The sequence below is a fragment of the Cricetulus griseus genome, unplaced genomic scaffold (assembly GCF_003668045.3).
Source record: "Cricetulus griseus strain 17A/GY unplaced genomic scaffold, alternate assembly CriGri-PICRH-1.0 unplaced_scaffold_375, whole genome shotgun sequence".
In the NCBI taxonomy this organism is placed as follows: domain Eukaryota; kingdom Metazoa; phylum Chordata; class Mammalia; order Rodentia; family Cricetidae; genus Cricetulus; species Cricetulus griseus.
Genome location: NW_023277114.1, coordinates 9,638 through 29,088, shown reverse-complemented (window position 1 = coordinate 29,088; position 19,451 = coordinate 9,638). Strand labels below are relative to the sequence as shown.

At 47.4% G+C, this 19,451-nt stretch overlaps 3 protein-coding genes across 3 annotated transcripts; all 3 read left to right on the top strand.

The window, feature by feature from the left end:
• The first annotated feature begins 2,234 nt into the window (after positions 1–2,234).
• LOC113837929 lies at positions 2,235–4,311 on the top strand. The gene is made up of 2 exons (XM_027433749.2): positions 2,235–2,375; positions 3,446–4,311. The coding sequence occupies exons 1-2, from the start codon at positions 2,309–2,311 to the stop codon at positions 4,171–4,173; spliced, it is 795 nt and encodes a 264-aa protein (XP_027289550.1). The 5' UTR covers positions 2,235–2,308; the 3' UTR covers positions 4,174–4,311.
• A 2,465-nt stretch (positions 4,312–6,776) lies between these two features.
• LOC113837931 lies at positions 6,777–8,877 on the top strand. The gene is made up of 2 exons (XM_027433751.1): positions 6,777–6,917; positions 7,988–8,877. Exons 1-2 carry the CDS (start codon positions 6,851–6,853, stop codon positions 8,875–8,877), a joined length of 957 nt encoding a protein of 318 aa, XP_027289552.1. The 5' UTR covers positions 6,777–6,850.
• A 2,536-nt stretch (positions 8,878–11,413) lies between these two features.
• On the top strand, positions 11,414–13,422 carry LOC113837930. The gene is made up of 2 exons (XM_027433750.2): positions 11,414–11,579; positions 12,650–13,422. Exons 1-2 carry the CDS (start codon positions 11,513–11,515, stop codon positions 13,420–13,422), a joined length of 840 nt encoding a protein of 279 aa, XP_027289551.1. The 5' UTR covers positions 11,414–11,512.
• Positions 13,423–19,451: the final 6,029 nt, after the last annotated feature.

Here is a 19,451-nt window from a genome sequence, read left to right as displayed (position 1 = left end):
GACTTTCCCAGACCCGTGGATATTGGTTGGATGAGTTCTTTGTTTCCGGTTCCCAGATTGGCAGGGGGCTCCCCCAAACCCAGGACCACTCTTCCAAAGACTGTGCTTGGAATAATGTGAACCCAACTTGCCTATAAACAAGGTCAACCTGGGAGGCACCCCTGTGTCACACTCTAATAAATTATTATCTCTTTCCTACATTCTCTGTCTGGAGTGAGTTTTTCAACAATCAATAGGCACTGGGAAGCAAGGGGGAGGGAGTTTGGTGGGGTGGGGGTAGACACTTGGGACACTCTTGCCCATCACATGAGGTTTCCATGTCTGTTTGTGTGGATGCTTTGAGACAGTGTCTCTCCATAGGAAGCCGCATGGCTCCCAAAACACACATGTAGACCAGGCTGGCTTTGTACTCAGAGATCCATCTGCCTGTGTCTGCCCGATGCTGGGATTAAAGTGTGAGCCCTGAATAATATTTCTTGCTCACCATTTCTCCAATCCCAGAAACTCTGGTGCTTAACATTTAACATGAAGCCCAAACGGGGGTTTCCACCCCTCTGATAATGACATTGCCTTCTCATTCACGCCTATAGAAGGACACTAAACAAGGACGATTTTGCTTTTTGCATGCAAGTCCATTCCTCAACTGGCATTGCAACCATTTGGGGGACATTGTGGGGTTCACTAAAGACCAGTTGACACATCCAATCTCACACACAGAAATACGACTATAGCCTTGGGTCTTCCATCCAAAGGCAACCATCCTTGGATTAGCTGGACCAGAGTAAGGAACTTCTTCTAAGGAAAGATTTTAGGAATACTAAAAGATGATAATAGATAGATAGATAGGTCGATAGATAGATAGATAGATAGATATAGACAGATGGATAATAGATAGATGATAGAAGATAATAGATAGATAGATAGATAGATAGATAGATAGATAGATTGATAGATAGATAGACAGATACTTTCATTGACAAAGGAAAACTGAGTGCCTCTCATTAAGCCTTTCCTTGACCTCTTCACACCAAACGGGTTTGAGGTGGAAGACTTTACTTCATTTTATTGTATAGTCTTGATTAAAAGTGCTAGCACTTTCTGGGATACGCACAAGAGCCAAGCACCCTCCACTCAATGATTGAATCTTGGAAACCCAGCCACTCCCACCAGGTCTCTAGTGGCTAAAAAGAGCACACTGGAGTCCTGAAATTAAAGGCGTGAGACGTACCGAATATTACTTGCATGGTTTGAAGAACCTACATGAAAATCGGGTTCTTAAATTTTTACCTTGAGCCCTAACTGGGAATTCTCACCTCTGTTGCCTTCTGTTGTAAGCCTCTAGAAGGACATTTAGAATGAGGCAATTCTGCTCTTGCTTTCAGTCATTCCTCAAACTGGCATTACAGTATATTTTTGAGGACATTTCTGGTGTTCAACGTGATAACTGCTGTTCCCTGAAGACCAACTGAGAAATCCAACTCCTAGACACTGACCGCTACAGACTTCATTCTCTTTGGTTTTCATCCACAGGTGAGCTCCTTAGTATTAGCTGGCCAGAGACAGGCGCTATTGCAAAAATGAATCTACAGTACTGGTTCAATAGACACATGGCGTAGATAGATAGATAGATAGAGGTATAGATAGGATAGATAGATAGGCACCATAGCTGATAGATATGTTCATTGTAGATTGATTATGGGATACAAAGAAAGATGCTATCATAAGTTCATACATACAGTACATACATACATACATACATACATAGGTAAATAGATCAGTTCATTGACCTAGGTAACCCTGGCTAGACAGTATTCAGCAAAGTGTACCCCTGAAACTGTCCCTGGAATCCAACTCTAGGGTTAAGTAGGGACTATTTTGGTTTGGTTTTGTTTTTCCAGACAGGGTTTCTCCATATTGCTTTAGGGCCTGTCCTGAAACTTGCTCTGTAGACCAGGCTGGCTTCAAAGTCGCAGAGATCCACCTGCCTCTGCCTCCCAAGGGGTGGGATTATAGGTGTGTTCAAACAATGCCCGGCTTGAGTAGGGAATGTTTACTTAGTTTACATATTTAGCCTTGATCAAAGTGGTAGTACCTTCTGAGATAAGCAGCTCAGGTCGGAACACCCTGCCACTGAATGATTGGATCTTGAAATCTGTGCCCTCCCACCACATGTCCATGGGTATATAAGACCACACAGCATGCCTCTGAAGCCAGAGAGTCCTAGACAGAGCTTCTAGAACAGGACAGGAGGAAAGACCAGGCCCTCTTTCAGAGAATCTCAGTAGCTGTTCAAGGAAACCTCAGGATAATGATGGCAGGAAAACACATCGTGGAAGACCAGATCGAGGAGGAGTACAGCCTGTTTGGAGGCTCAGGTAAGGTCTTTCACGGACTATGAATTATGGGGGATTTCCTTTTGGATGGGAGAGGGACTGCTGTCTTTGCAAGAGTCTTTCCACACCTACCAGGTCTTCTGGCTAGTACACCCCGGGTATTGGAAGTAGAGCAGCTTACAGCTGGGCAGAAGTGGCCAACTGCCCGCCTTGCAGTAGATGGAATATTTGAGCTTGCCTCACCCCATAGCTGGTGCCTAGTGAGGTTTCTTGTGACGGTACATAGAAGCAGCTCATGGGGGAACCAAAAGGAGAGCATTTTGTTACTGTTGTTGTTCCGGTGTCATTCACTCTTGTTTTCTGAATTTCAAGTTTGAATTCAGGCCTTCACACTAGCTAGGCAAACACTCTACCCTTGACCTTGACTTGTATCCCAAGTTCATACATTTTTTTTTATTTTTAATTATTTTGTCAGACAGGGTTTCTCAGTGGCTTTGGAGGCTATTCTGGAACTAGGTCTTTTGGACCATGCTGGTCTCTGAACTCACAGGATCCTCTTGCCTCTTCCTGGCTAGCGCTGGGATTCAAGGCATGGGCCTCCAACTCCTAGAGGTTTATTTTCTCCTTCTTTATTGAAAAACTTCTTGAATTAGGGGCACACTAAATGGCCCAGACTGGTCCATAAGTTCAGTTAGAAAGGTGGGTGTTTAGCACACAACTCTAATCCCAGCACTCTGAGGCAGAGGCAGGAGGACCTCTGTGAGTTCTAGGCCAGATAACGTCTTCAGAGTGAGTTCCAGGACAGGCTCAAAAACAATACAGAGAAATCCTGTCTCAAAAATTAAAAAAAAAATTAATTAGTGAATGGGTTTGAGGACCATCTAGCGCACGAGTGGCAGCTTCTTGGTCCTGTTTAGTTAGACATCCAAAGAGCGGTGTCCTATAGCTGCTACACAGCTGTGAGCATAGTTACTCCCAGTGGCTGGCACCTGCTCTGCCCCATTCCCACCCAAGCAAAAGGCTCTCCACCTGAGTCTTGCTTCCTCTATCCCTTGATTCCCTCCATGTCTTCTGCTTTCTGCCCTCCTAACTCTGCCTGTCTCCCCCAACAGATAAATTGAAGCCTCTCAGAGACACACTGATGGGTGGCCTGTATGGAGATCACTTGAAGACTCCTGGATCAGAGGAAGGGTTCGCAACACAGAGGGATGAAGGAAAGTACCAGGAGGGTCCAGAGGACCCCTGGTTTTCATTGGCTGGTTTCTATACCTTTGGTATTAGCCAGACTTTGATGAACAATACCTCATGGCCCATCAGGAAGGCTCCCTTTGTCTCCTGCTGGAGCATGGATAGCTTGCCAGAAGCCTTTCCATGCCTCAACATTTCGTCTTGTTTGGACTGTCGTTGGACATGGGGTAACACCAGCTCTTGTCAACAGGTCCAGAGCCAGTACCCAGTGTCCAGGGCAGCCAGTGCATTGTCTTGCTTGAAGGGATTCCAGCCCCCTGATAACTCAGGCTCTCCAGCTGTGGCCGTGGACACTTTGAGCCACCGTCCCCAAGAGGGAGGACGACGAGCTGGTGCCAACTCAACCAGGGCCATGGGGAGAGGCCACCAGTCAGGCTCACCCTCAGGACAGGCTTCTGGCTCTAGTCAATGGGGAAGCCTACCACCTCCCAGCCCAGCACTCCAGCCTCTGTCCCCTTCGTCCACCCCAGATGTCGAGCTACAATCCCACTGCCCCAACATCTCAGTGCCTCAAGCCAGGGCTTTCGGCCCCCGCCAACACCCCCGCCCCCGCCAACCACACTGCCGCCGCAGCCTCCACTTTGAACACTGATCACTTGATCAGACGCCCAGAAACATGATGGACTTTCACCACCAACTCCCTTCAGCCAGGCACTCCTGCCCCAAACTTTCTCCATCTCAATGCCCTTCCTTGCTCTGCAACCCACCATCTGTCCCCAACCCAAGTCTTGATGCAGCCTCCTTGTCCAAATGAAAGCCTGGCATTTATCTCCACAAGCCCACCTGGAAGACTCAGTCTGAAGACCTTGTGAAGCTCCTCCAGAGAAGACCACTTGATTGTGCATTCAAGCCCCAGAGAATGTCTTTATTGGACTACTGGCAACTCTGCTGGGTGCTAGGGACTACACCACACTCCTGAGCCTTTCTCATGGGTGAGCAGGTGCCGTGGGATCAGAATTACAGAAGCCAAAGAGCTGAAGTACTGACTCTATACACCATTGAGACTTTCCCAGACCCGTGGATATTGGTTGGATGAGTTCTTTGTTTCCGGTTCCCAGATTGGCAGGTGGCTCCCCCAAACCCAGGACCACTCTTCCAAAGACTGTGCTTGGAATAATGTGAACCCAACTTGCCTATAAACAAGGTCAACCTGGGAGGCACCCCTGTGTCACACTCTAATAAATTATTATCTCTTTCCTACATTCTCTGTCTGGAGTGAGTTTTTCAACAATCAATAGGCACTGGGAAGCAAGGGGGAGGGAGTTTGGTGGGGTGGGGGTAGACACTTGGGACACTCTTGCCCATCACATGAGGTTTCCATGTCTGTTTGTGTGGATGCTTTGAGACAGTGTCTCTCCATAGGAAGCCGCATGGCTCCCAAAACACACATGTAGACCAGGCTGGCTTTGTACTCAGAGATCCATCTGCCTGTGTCTGCCCGATGCTGGGATTAAAGTGTGAGCCCTGCATAATATTTCTTGCTCACCATTTCTCCAATCCCAGAAACTCTGGTGCTTAACATTTAACATGAAGCCCAAACGGGGGTTTCCACACCTCTGATAATGACATTGCCTTCTCATTCACGCCTATAGAAGGACACTAAACAAGGACGATTTTGCTTTTTGCATGCAAGTCCATTCCTCAACTGGCATTGCAACCATTTGGGGGACATTGTGGGGTTCACTAAAGACCAGTTGACACATCCAATCTCACACACAGAAATACGACTATAGCCTTGGGTCTTCCATCCAAAGGCAACCATCCTTGGATTAGCTGGACCAGAGTAAGGAACTTCTTCTAAGGAAAGATTTTAGGAATACTAAAAGATGATAATAGATAGATAGATAGGTCGATAGATAGATAGATAGATAGATAGATATAGACAGATGGATAATAGATAGATGATAGAAGATAATAGATAGATAGATAGATAGATAGATTGATAGATAGATAGACAGATACTTTCATTGACAAAGGAAAACTGAGTGCCTCTCATTAAGCCTTTCCTTGACCTCTTCACACCAAACGGGTTTGAGGTGGAAGACTTTACTTCATTTTATTGTATAGTCTTGATTAAAAGTGCTAGCACTTTCTGGGATACGCACAAGAGCCAAGCACCCTCCACTCAATGATTGAATCTTGGAAACCCAGCCACTCCCACCAGGTCTCTAGTGGCTAAAAAGAGCACACTGGAGTCCTGAAATTAAAGGCGTGAGACGTACCGAATATTACTTGCATGGTTTGAAGAACCTACATGAAAATCGGGTTCTTAAATTTTTACCTTGAGCCCTAACTGGGAATTCTCACCTCTGTTGCCTTCTGTTGTAAGCCTCTAGAAGGACATTTAGAATGAGGCTTCTGCTCTTTGCCTTCAAGTCCATTCCTCAACTGGCATTACACCATATTTTTGAGGACATTCTGGTGTTCACTGATAACCAGCTGTCCCTGAAGACCAACTGAGAAATCCCAACTCCTAGACTGAACCGCTACCTCATTCTTGGTTCTTCCATCCACAGGTGAGCCTCCTTAGATTAGCTGGCCCAGAGACAGGAAGCTATTGCAAAAAATGACTCTAAGTATGTTCATAGACACATGGGTAGATAGATAGATAGATAGATAGACCATAGATGATAGATATGTTCATATGTAGATTGATAAAGGGATACAAAGAAAGATGCATACATACATACATACATACATACATACATACATACATACATACATAGGTAAATAGATAAGTTCATTGACCTAGAGAACCCTGGCGAGACAGTATTCAGCAAAGTGTACCCCTGAAACTGTCCCTGGAATCCAACTCTAGGGTTAAGTAGGGACTATTTTGGTTTGGTTTTGTTTTTCCAGACAGGGTTTCTCCATATTGCTTTAGGGCCTGTCCTGAAACTTGCTCTGTAGACCAGGCTGGCTTCAAAGTCGCAGAGATCCACCTGCCTCTGCCTCCCAAGGGGTGGGATTATAGGTGTGTTCAAACAATGCCCGGCTTGAGTAGGGAATGTTTACTTAGTTTACATATTTAGCCTTGATCAAAGTGGTAGTACCTTCTGAGATAAGCAGCTCAGGTCGGAACACCCTGCCACTGAATGATTGGATCTTGAAATCTGTGCCCTCCCACCACATGTCCATGGGTATATAAGACCACACAGCATGCCTCTGAAGCCAGAGAGTCCTAGACAGAGCTTCTAGAACAGGACAGGAGGAAAGACCAGGCCCTCTTTCAGAGAATCTCAGTAGCTGTTCAAGGAAACCTCAGGATAATGATGGCAGGAAAACACATCGTGGAAGACCAGATCGAGGAGGAGTACAGCCTGTTTGGAGGCTCAGGTAAGGTCTTTCACGGACTATGAATTATGGGGGATTTCCTTTTGGATGGGAGAGGGACTGCTGTCTTTGCAAGAGTCTTTCCACACCTACCAGGTCTTCTGGCTAGTACACCCCGGGTATTGGAAGTAGAGCAGCTTACAGCTGGGCAGAAGTGGCCAACTGCCCGCCTTGCAGTAGATGGAATATTTGAGCTTGCCTCACCCCATAGCTGGTGCCTAGTGAGGTTTCTTGTGACGGTACATAGAAGCAGCTCATGGGGGAACCAAAAGGAGAGCATTTTGTTACTGTTGTTGTTCCGGTGTCATTCACTCTTGTTTTCTGAATTTCAAGTTTGAATTCAGGCCTTCACACTAGCTAGGCAAACACTCTACCCTTGACCTTGACTTGTATCCCAAGTTCATACATTTTTTTTTTATTTTTAATTATTTTGTCAGACAGGGTTTCTCAGTGGCTTTGGAGGCTATTCTGGAACTAGGTCTTTTGGACCATGCTGGTCTCTGAACTCACAGGATCCTCTTGCCTCTTCCTGGCTAGCGCTGGGATTCAAGGCATGGGCCTCCAACTCCTAGAGGTTTATTTTCTCCTTCTTTATTGAAAAACTTCTTGAATTAGGGGCACACTAAATGGCCCAGACTGGTCCATAAGTTCAGTTAGAAAGGTGGGTGTTTAGCACACAACTCTAATCCCAGCACTCTGAGGCAGAGGCAGGAGGACCTCTGTGAGTTCTAGGCCAGATAACGTCTTCAGAGTGAGTTCCAGGACAGGCTCAAAAACAATACAGAGAAATCCTGTCTCAAAAATTAAAAAAAAATTAATTAGTGAATGGGTTTGAGGACCATCTAGCGCACGAGTGGCAGCTTCTTGGTCCTGTTTAGTTAGACATCCAAAGAGCGGTGTCCTATAGCTGCTACACAGCTGTGAGCATAGTTACTCCTAGTGGCTGGCACCTGCTCTGCCCCATTCCCAGCCAAGCAAAAGGCTCTCCACCTGAGTCTTGCTTCCTCTATCCCTTGATTCCCTCCATGTCTTCTGCTTTCTGCCCTCCTAACTCTGCCTGTCTCCCCCAACAGATAAATTGAAGCCTCTCAGAGACACACTGATGGGTGGCCTGTATGGAGATCACTTGAAGACTCCTGGATCAGAGGAAGGGTTCGCAACACAGAGGGATGAAGGAAAGTACCAGGAGGGTCCAGAGGACCCCTGGTTTTCATTGGCTGGTTTCTATGCCTTTGGTATTAGCCAGACTTTGATGAACAATACCTCATGGCCCATCAGGAAGGCTCCCTTTGTCTCCTGCTGGAGCATGGATAGCTTGCCAGAAGCCTTTCCATGCCTCAACATTTCGTCTTGTTTGGACTGTCGTTGGACATGGGGTAACACCAGCTCTTGTCAACAGGTCCAGAGCCAGTACCCAGTGTCCAGGGCAGCCAGTGCATTGTCTTGCTTGAAGGGATTCCAGCCCCCTGATAACTCAGGCTCTCCAGCTGTGGCCGTGGACACTTTGAGCCACCGTCCCCAAGAGGGAGGACGACGAGCTGGTGCCAACTCAACCAGGGCCATGGGGAGAGGCCACCAGTCAGGCTCACCCTCAGGACAGGCTTCTGGCTCTAGTCAATGGGGAAGCCTACCACCTCCCAGCCCAGCACTCCAGCCTCTGTCCCCTTCGTCCACCCCAGATGTCGAGCTACAATCCCACTGCCCCAACATCTCAGTGCCTCAAGCCAGGGCTTTCGGCCCCCGCCAACACCCCCGCCCCCGCCAACCACACTGCCGCCGCAGCCTCCACTTTGAACACGGATCACTTGATCAGACGCCCAGAAACATGATGGACTTTCACCACCAACTCCCTTCAGCCAGGCACTCCTGCCCCAAACTTTCTCCATCTCAATGCCCTTCCTTGCTCTGCAACCCACCATCTGTCCCCAACCCAAGTCTTGATGCAGCCTCCTTGTCCAAATGAAAGCCTGGCATTTATCTCCACAAGCCCACCTGGAAGACTCAGTCTGAAGACCTTGTGAAGCTCCTCCAGAGAAGACCACTTGATTGTGCATTCAAGCCCCAGAGAATGTCTTTATTGGACTACTGGCAACTCTGCTGGGTGCTAGGGACTACACCACACTCCTGAGCCTTTCTCATGGGTGAGCAGGTGCCGTGGGATCAGAATTACAGAAGCCAAAGAGCTGAAGTACTGACTCTATACACCATTGAGACTTTCCCAGACCCGTGGATATTGGTTGGATGAGTTCTTTGTTTCCGGTTTCCAGATTGGCAGGTGGCTCCCCCAAACCCAGGACCACTCTTCCAAAGACTGTGCTTGGAATAATGTGAACCCAACTTGCCTATAAACTAGGTCACCCTGGGAGGCACCCCTGTGTCACACTACAATAAATTAGTATCTCTTTCCTACATTCTCTGTCTGGAGTGAGTTTGTCAACAGTCAATAGGCACAGGGAAGCCAGGGGGAGGGAGTTGGATGCGGGGACGGGGAGACACTTGGGACACTCTTGCCCATCACATGAGGGTTCCATGTCTGTTTGTGTGGATGCTTTGAGACAGTGTCTCTCCATAGGAAGCCGCATGGCTCCCAGAACACACTTGTAGACCAGGCTGGCTTTGAACTCAGAGATCCATCTGCCTGTGTCTCCCCAGTGCTGGGATTAAAGCGTGAGCCCTGCATAAAATTTCTTGCTCACCATTTCTCAATTCCCTGAAACTCTGGTGCTTAACATTTAACATGAAGCCCAAACTGGGGATTCCACACCGCTGATAATGACTTTGCCTTCTGCTTCATGCCTAAAGAAGGACACTAAACAATGACGATTTTGCTTTTTGCCTGCAAGTCCATTCCTCAACTGGCATTGCAACCTATTTGGGGGACATTGTGCTGTTCACTAAAGACCAGCTGACACATCCAATCTCACACACAGAAATACTACTATAGTCTTGGTTCTTCCATCCAAAGGCAAACATCCTTGGATTAGCTGGACCAGAGTAAGGAACTTCTATTAATGAATGACTTTAGGAATACAGAAAGATGATAGATAGACAGATAGATAGATAGATACATAGATAGATAGATATAGACAGACAGACACAGACAGATTGATGATAGATAGATAAATAGCAAGTAGACATATAGTTAAATAGATGGATGGATGGATGGATGGATGGATGTATGGGTGGATGGATACATACATAGATAGATGGATAGATAGATAGATAGATAGATAGATAGATAGATAGATAGATAGATAGATAGATAGAAGATAGATAGATAATTTCATTGCCAAGGAAAAAACTGAGTGAATCTCATGACACCTTTCCTTGAACTCTCCACCCCAAACTGGTTTGACGTGGAAGAATTTTCTTCATTTCATTGAATAGTCTTCATGAAAAGTGCTAGCACATTCTGGGATATGCACAAGAGCCAATCACCCTCCACTCAATGATTGAATCTTGGAAACCCAGCCACGCCCACCAGGTCTCTAGAGGCTAAAAAGAGCACACTGGAGTCCTCAGATTAAAGGCGTGGGACGTACCAAACATTTCTTGCATGGTTTGTAGAATCTACATGAAAATCAGGTGCTTAAATTTTTACCTTGAGCCTGAACTAGGAATTCTCACCTCTGATAATGACATTGCCGTCTGTTGTAAGCCTCTAGAAGGACATTTAGAATGAGGCTTCTGCTCTTTGCCTTCAAGTCCATTCCTCAACTGGCATTACACCATATTTTTGAGGACATTCTGGTGTTCACTGATAACCAGCTGTCCCTGAAGACCAACTGAGAAATCCCAACTCCTAGACTGAACCGCTACCTCATTCTTGGTTCTTCCATCCACAGGTGAGCCTCCTTAGATTAGCTGGCCCAGAGACAGGAAGCTATTGCAAAAAATGACTCTAAGTATGTTCATAGACACATGGGTAGATAGATAGATAGATAGATAGACCATAGATGATAGATATGTTCATATGTAGATTGATAAAGGGATACAAAGAAAGATGCATACATACATACATACATACATACATACATACATACATACATACATAGGTAAATAGATCAGTTCATTGACCTAGGGAACCCTGGCTAGACAGTATTCAGCAAAGTGTACCCCTGAAACTGTCCCTGGAATCCAACTCTAGGGTTAAGTAGGGACTATTTTGGTTTGGTTTTGTTTTTCCAGACAGGGTTTCTCCATATTGCTTTAGGGCCTGTCCTGAAACTTGCTCTGTAGACCAGGCTGGCTTCAAAGTCGCAGAGATCCACCTGCCTCTGCCTCCCAAGGGGTGGGATTATAGGTGTGTTCAAACAATGCCCGGCTTGAGTAGGGAATGTTTACTTAGTTTACATATTTAGCCTTGATCAAAGTGGTAGTACCTTCTGAGATAAGCAGCTCAGGTCGGAACACCCTGCCACTGAATGATTGGATCTTGAAATCTGTGCCCTCCCACCACGTGTCCATGGGTATATAAGACCACACAGCATGCCTCTGAAGCCAGAGAGTCCTAGACACAGCTTCTAGAACAGGACAGGAGGAAAGACCAGGCCCTCTTTCAGAGAATCTCAGTAGCTGTTCAAGGAAACCTCAGGATAATGATGGCAGGAAAACACATCGTGGAAGACCAGATCGAGGAGGAGTACAGCCTGTTTGGAGGCTCAGGTAAGGTCTTTCACGGACTATGAATTATGGGGGATTTCCTTTTGGATGGGAGAGGGACTGCTGTCTTTGCAAAAGTCTTTCCACACCTACCAGGTCTTCTGGCTAGTACACCCCGGGTATTGGAACTAGAGCAGCTTACAGCTGGGCAGAAGTGGCCAACTGCCCGCCTTGCAGTAGATGGAATATTTGAGCTTGCCTCACCCCATAGCTGGTGCCTAGTGAGGTTTCTTGTGACGGTACATAGAAGCAGCTCATGGGGGATCCAAAAGGAGAGCATTTTGTTACTGTTGTTGTTCCGGTGTCATTCACTCTTGTTTTCTGAATTTCAAGTTTGAATTCAGGCCTTCACACTAGCTAGGCAAACACTCTACCCTTGACCTTGACTTGTATCCCAAGTTCATACATTTTTTTTTTATTTTTAATTATTTTGTCAGACAGGGTTTCTCAGTGGCTTTGGAGGCTATTCTGGAACTAGGTCTTTTGGACCATGCTGGTCTCTGAACTCACAGGATCCTCTTGCCTCTTCCTGGCTAGCGCTGGGATTCAAGGCATGGGCCTCCAACTCCTAGAGGTTTATTTTCTCCTTCTTTATTGAAAAACTTCTTGAATTAGGGGCACACTAAATGGCCCAGACTGGTCCATAAGTTCAGTTAGAAAGGTGGGTGTTTAGCACACAACTCTAATCCCAGCACTCTGAGGCAGAGGCAGGAGGACCTCTGTGAGTTCTAGGCCAGATAACGTCTTCAGAGTGAGTTCCAGGACAGGCTCAAAAACAATACAGAGAAATCCTGTCTCAAAAATTAAAAAAAAATTAATTAGTGAATGGGTTTGAGGACCATCTAGCGCACGAGTGGCAGCTTCTTGGTCCTGTTTAGTTAGACATCCAAAGAGCGGTGTCCTATAGCTGCTACACAGCTGTGAGCATAGTTACTCCCAGTGGCTGGCACCTGCTCTGCCCCATTCCCACCCAAGCAAAAGGCTCTCTACCTGAGTCTTGCTTCCTCTATCCCTTGATTCCCTCCATGTCTTCTGCTTTCTGCCCTCCTAACTCTGCCTGTCTCCCCCAACAGACAAATTGAAGCCTCTCAGAGACACACTGATGGGTGGCCTGTATGGAGATCACTTGAAGACTCCTGGATCAGAGGAAGGGTTCGCAACACAGAGGGATGAAGGAAAGTACCAGGAGGGTCCAGAGGAGCACACTGACACCTGCAATGCAAGGCGGTTCTGGGGGGAAGGCTCCAGCCCTGTGGCAGCACCAGACCCCTGGTTTTCATTGGCTGGTTTCTATGCCTTTGGTATTAGCCAGACTTTGATGAACAAGACCTCTTGGCCCATCTCCTGCTGGAGCACGGAGAGCTTGCCAGAAGCCTTTCCATGCCTCAACATTTCGTCTTGCTTGGTCTGTCTTTGGACATGGGGTAACACCAGCTCTTGTCAAGAGGTCCAGAGCCAGTACCCAGTGGCCAGGGCAGCCAGTGCATTGTCTTGCTTGAAGGGATTCCAGCCCCCTGATAACTCAGGCTCTCCAGCTGTGGCTGTGGACACTTTGAGCCACTGTCCCCAAGAGGGAGGAAGAGGAGCTGGTGCCAACTCAACCAGGGCCATGGGGAGAGGCCACCAGTCAGGCTCACCCTCAGGACAGGCTTCTGGCTCTAGTCAATGGGGCAGCCTACCACCTCCCAGCCCAGCACCCCAGCCTCTGCCCCCTTCGCCCACCCCAGATGTCGAGCTACAATCCCACTGCCCCAACATCTCTGTGCCTCAAGCCAGGGCTTGCCGCCAGTGCCCCTGTGCCCGCCCCCGCCCCCACCCCCGCCTCAGACTCCACCTTGAACACTGATCACTTGATCCCAGGCTCAGAAACATGATGGACTTTCAGCACCAACTCCCTTCAGCCAGGCACTCCTGCCCCAAACTTTCTCCATCTCAATGCCCTTGCTTGCTCTGCAACCCACCATCTGTCCCCAACCCAAGTCTTGATGCAGCCTCCTCGTCCAAATGAAAGCCTGGCATTTACCTCCACAAGCCCACCTGGAAGAGTCAGTCTGAAGACCTTGTGAATCTCCTCCAGAGAAGACCATTTGATTGTGGATTCAAGCCCCAGAGAATGTCTTTATTGGACTACTGGCAACTCTGCTGGGTGTTAGGGACTACACCACACACCTGAGCCTTTCTCATGGGTGAGCAGTTGACGTGGGATCAGAATTCCAAGAGCCAAAGAGCTGAAGTACTGACTCCATACACCATTGAGACTTTCCCAGACCCGTGGATATTGGTTGGATAATTCTTTGTTTCCGGTTTCCAGATTGGCAGGTGGCTCCCCCAAACCCAGGACCACTCTTCCAAAGACTGTGCTTGGAATAATGTGAACCCAACTTGCCTATAAGCAAGGTCACCCTGGGAGGCACCCCTGCTTCACACTACAATAAATTAGTATCTCTTTCCTACATTCTCTGTCTGGAGTGAGTTTGTCAACAGTCAATAGGCACAGGGAAGCCAGGGGGAGGGAGTTGGATGCGGGGAGGGGGAGACACTTGGGACACTCTTGCCCATCACATGAGGGTTCCATGTCTGTTTGTGTGGATGCTTTGAGACAGTGTCTCTCCATAGGAAGCCGCATGGCTCCCAGAACACACTTGTAGACCAGGCTGGCTTTGAACTCAGAGATCCATCTGCCTGTGTCTCCCCAGTGCTGGGATTAAAGCGTGAGCCCTGCATGAAATTTCTTGATCACCATTTCTCAATTCCCTGAAACTCTGGTGCTTAACATTTAACATGAAGCCCAAACTGGGGATTCCACACCGCTGATAATGACTTTGCCTTCTGCTTCATGCCTATAGAAGGACACTAAACAAGGAACCTTTTGCTTTTTGCCTGCAAGTCCATTCCTCAACTGGCATTGCAACCTATTTGGGGGACATTGTGGTGTTCACTAAAGACCAGTTGACACATCCAATCTCACACACAGAAATACTACTATAGTCTTGGGTCTTCCATCCAAAGGCAACCATCCTTGGATTAGCTAGACCAGAGTAAGGAACTTCTACTAATGAATGACTTTAGGAATACAGAAAGATGATAGACAGACAGACAGACAGATAGATAGATAGATAGATAGATAGATAGATAGATACATAGATACATAGATACATAGATAGATAGATATAGACAGTCAGACAGACAGAGACAGTTTGATGATAGATAGATAAATAGCAAGTAGACATATAGTTAAATAGATGGATGGATGGATAGGTGGATGGATGGATACACAGATAGATGGATGGATAGATAGATAGATAGATAGATAGATAGATAGATAGATAGATAGATAGATAGAAGATAGATAGATAATTTCATTGCCAAGGACAAAGCTGAGTGAATCTCATGAAATCTTTCCTTGAACTCTCCACCCCAAACTGGTTTGACGTGGAAGAATTTTCTTCATTTCATTGTATAGTGTTCATTAAAAGTGCTAGCACATTCTGGGATATGCACAAGAGCCAATCACCCTCCACTCAATGATTGAATCTTGGAAAGCCAGCCACGCCCACCAGGTCTCTAGAGGCTAAAAAGAGCACACTGGAGACCTGAGATTAAAGGTGTGGGACGTACCAAACATTTCTTGCATGGTTTGTAGAACCTACATGAAAATCGGGTGCTTAAATTTTTACCTTGAGCCCTAACTGGGAATTCTCACCTCTGATAATGACATTGCCTTCTGTTGTAAACCTATAGAAGGACATTTAGAATGAGGCTTCTGCTCTTTGCCTTCAAGTCCATTCCTCAACTGGCATTACACCATATTTTTGAGGACATTCTGGTGTTCACTGATAACCAGCTGCCCCTGAAGACCAACTGAGAAATCCCAACTCCTAGACTGAACCGCTACCTCATTCTTGGTTCTTCCATCCACAGGTGAGCCTCCTTAGATTAGCTGGACCAGAGACAGGAAGCTATTGTAAAAAATGACTCTAAGTATGTTCATAGACACATGGGTAGATAGCTAGCTAGCTAGCTAGATAGATAGATAGACCATAGATATGTTCATATGTAGATTGATAAAGGGATACAAAGGAAGATACATACATACATACATACATCATACATACATACATACATACATACATACATACATAGGTAAATAGATCAATTCCTTGACCTAGAGAACCCTGGCTAGACAGTATTAAGCAAAGTGTACCCCTGAAACTGTCCCTGGAATCCAACTCTAGGTTTAAGTAGGGACTATTTTGGTTTGGTTTTGTTTTTCCAGACAGGGTTTCTCCATATTGCTTTAGGGCCTGTCCTGAAACTTGCTCTGTAGACCAGGCTGGCTTCAAAGTCACAGAGATCCACCTGCCTCTGCCTCCCAAGGGGTGGGATTATAGGCGTGTTCAACCAATGCGCGGCTTGAGTAGGGAATGTTTACTTAGTTTACATATTTAGCCTTGATCAAAGTGGTAGTACCTTCTGGGATAAGTAGCTCAGGTCGGAACACCCTGCCACTGAATGATTGGATCTTGAAATCTGTGCCCTCCCACCAGGTGTCCATGGGTATATAAGACCACACAGCATGCCTCTGAAGCCAGAGAGTCCTAGACACAGCTTCTAGAACAGGACAGGAGGAAAGACCAGGCCCCCTTTCAGAGAATTTCAGTAGCTGTTCAAGGAAACCTCAGGATAATGATGGCAGGAAAACACATCGTGGAAGACCAGATCGAGGAGGAGTACAGCCTGTTTGGAGGCTCCGGTAAGGTCTTTCACGGAATATGAATTATGGGGGATTTCCTTTTGGATGGGAGAGGGACTGATGTCTTTGCAAGAGTCTTCCCACACCTATCAGGTCTTCTGGCTAGTGCACCTCAGGTATTGGAACTAGAGCAGCTTACAGCTGGGCAGAAGAGGCCAACTGCCGGCCTTGCAGTAGATTCAATATTTGAGCTTGCCTCACCCCATAGCTGGTGCGTAGTGAGGTGTTATGTGACCGTACATAGAAGGATCTCATGGGGGAACCAAAAGGAGAGCATTTTGTTATTGTTTTTTGGCCTTGTGGTTTTCACTCTTGTTTTCTGAATTTCAAGTTTGAAATCAGGCCTTCACACTTGCTAGGCAAACACTCTACACTTGACTTTGTCTTGTGTCCCAAGTTGATTATTATATATATATATATATATATATATTATATATATATATTATTTGCCAGACATGGTTTCTCTGTGGCTTTGTAAGTGGTCTTGGAACGAGGTCTTTAGAGCAAGCTGGTTTCTCAACACCCTGGATCCTCTTGCCTGGGCCTCCCTAGTGCTGAGGTTAATGACATGGGCCCCGAAAGCCAAAGATTTGTTTTCTCCTTCTTTTAAACTTCTTGTGTTGAATTAGAGGCTCATTAAATGGCCCAGACTTTTCCATACGGTTGGTTAGGTATCTGGGCGGTTAGCACACACCTTTAATCCTAGCACTCTTAGGCCTAGGCAGACAGATCTCTATGAGTTCTAGGACAGATAGGTCTTCAGAGTGAGTGTTAGGATAGGCTCAAAAGCGATTCAGAAAAACCCTGTCTCAAAAAATCAAAATTTAAGCCGGGAGTTGGTGGATCACGCCTTTAATCCCAGCACTTCGGAGGCAGAGGCAGGTTGATCTCGGTGATATCAAGACCAGCCTGGTCTACAATAGCTAGTTCCAGGACATCCTCCAAAGCCACAGAGAAACCCAATCTCAAAAAAACCTAAACATAAAAAATAAAAAACAAAAAAATAAATATATAAAAATTTCAATTATAGAATGGGTTTGTGGACCTTATAGTACACCAGTGGCAGCATCAGGGTCCTGTTTAGTTATACACCATAAGAGAGGGGTCCTATAGCTGCTACACAGCTTTGACCATAGTTACTCCTAGTGGCTGACACCTGCACTGCCCCATTCCCACCCAAGCAAAAGACTCTCTACCAGTGTCTTGCTTCCCCTATATCTTGATCCCCTGCATGTCTTCTGATTTCTGCCCTCCTCACTCTGCCTGTCTCCCCCAACAGACAAATTGAAGCCTCTGAGAGACATAATAATGGGCGGCTTGTATGGGGATCACTTGAAGACTCCCAGATCAGAGGTGGAGTATGCAACACGGAGGGATGAAGGCAAGTACCAGGAAGGTCCAGAGGAGCACACTGACACCTGCAAAGCAAGACGGATCTGTGTGGAAGTCTCCAGTCCTGTGGTGGTACCAGACCCCTGTGTCTCATTGGGTGGTGCCTACGGCTTTGAAATTAGCCAGACTTTGATGAACAAGACCTCATGGCCCATCAGGACTGCTCCCTATGTCTCCTGCTGGAAGATGGATAGCTTGCCAGAAGCCTTTCCATGCCTCAATATTTCGACAAATGTGGCCTCTATTGGGACATGGGGTACCACCAGCTGTTTTTCCCAGGTTCATAGTCAGTACCCAGTGGCCATGGCAGCCAGTACATTCTCTTGCTTGAAGGGATTCCAGCCCCCTCTTAACTCAGGCTCCCCAGCTGTGGCCTTAGACACTTTGAGCCACTGTCCCCAAAAAGGTGGACAAGCTGCTAACAACTCCACCTGGGCCATGGTGAGAGGCCAACAGCCAAGCTCACCATCACGACAGGCTTCTGGCTCTAAACAATGGGGCAGCCTACCCCCTCCCAGCCCAGCACTCCAGCCTCTGCCCCCTTCGCCCACCATATATGGTGAGCTACAGTCCCACTGCCCCAACATCTCTGTGCCTCAAGCCAGGTGTGGACTCTGCTGCCACCGCTGCCGCCGCCGCGGCCTCCGCTGCCACCGCCACCGCCACAACCACCGCCATGGCCGCCGCAGCCACCATGGTCGACGCCGCCGCCGCCGCCGCCGCCGCCGCCGTGGCCGCCGCCGCCGCGCCCGGGATGGCATCGCCCTGCTACTGCAGATGCTGCCACTGCCACCAGCACTACCAACACCAACCCCAACAACACCACCACCGCCATCGCCACTGCTACTCCAGCCTCCTCTTTGAACACTGATCACTTGATCCCAGGCTCAGAAACATGATGGACTTTCAGCACCAACTCCCTTCAGCCAGGCACTCCTGCCCCAAACTTTCTCCATCTCAATGCCCTTCCTTGCTCTGCAACCCACCATCTGTCCCCAACCCAAGTCTTGATGCAGCCTCCTCGTCCAAATGAAAGCCTGGCGTTTATCTCCACAAGCCCACCTGGAAGACTCAGTCTGAAGACCTTGTGAAGCTCCTCCAGAGAAGACCACTTGATTGTGGAATCAAGCCCCAGAGAATGTCTTTATTGGACTACTGGCAACTCTGCTGGGTGTTATGGACCACTCCACACTCCTGAGCCTGTCTCATGGGTGAGCAGGTGACATGGGATCAGAATTCCAAATGCCAAAGAGCTGAAGTACTGACTCCATACACCATTGAGACTTTCCCAGACCCGTGGATATTGGTTGGATGAGTTCTTTGTTTCCGGTTTCCAGATTGGCAGGTGGCTCCCCCAAACCCAGGACCACTCTTCCAAAGACTGTGCTTGGAATAATGTGAACCCAACTTGCCTATAAGCAAGGTCACCCTGGGAGGCACCCCTGTTTCACACTACAATAAATTAGTATCTCTTTCCTACATTCTCTGTTGGAGTGAGTTTGTCAACAGTCAATAGGCACGGGGAAGCCAGGGGGAGGGAGTTGGATGGGGGGAGGGGGAGACACTTGGGACACTCTTGCCCATCACATGAGGGTTCCATGTCTGTTTGTGTGGATGCTTTGAGACAGTGTCTCTCCATAGGAAGCCGCATGGCTCCCAGAACACACTTGTAGACCAGGCTGGCTTTGAACTCAGAGATCCATCTGCCTGTGTCTCCCCAGTGCTGGGAT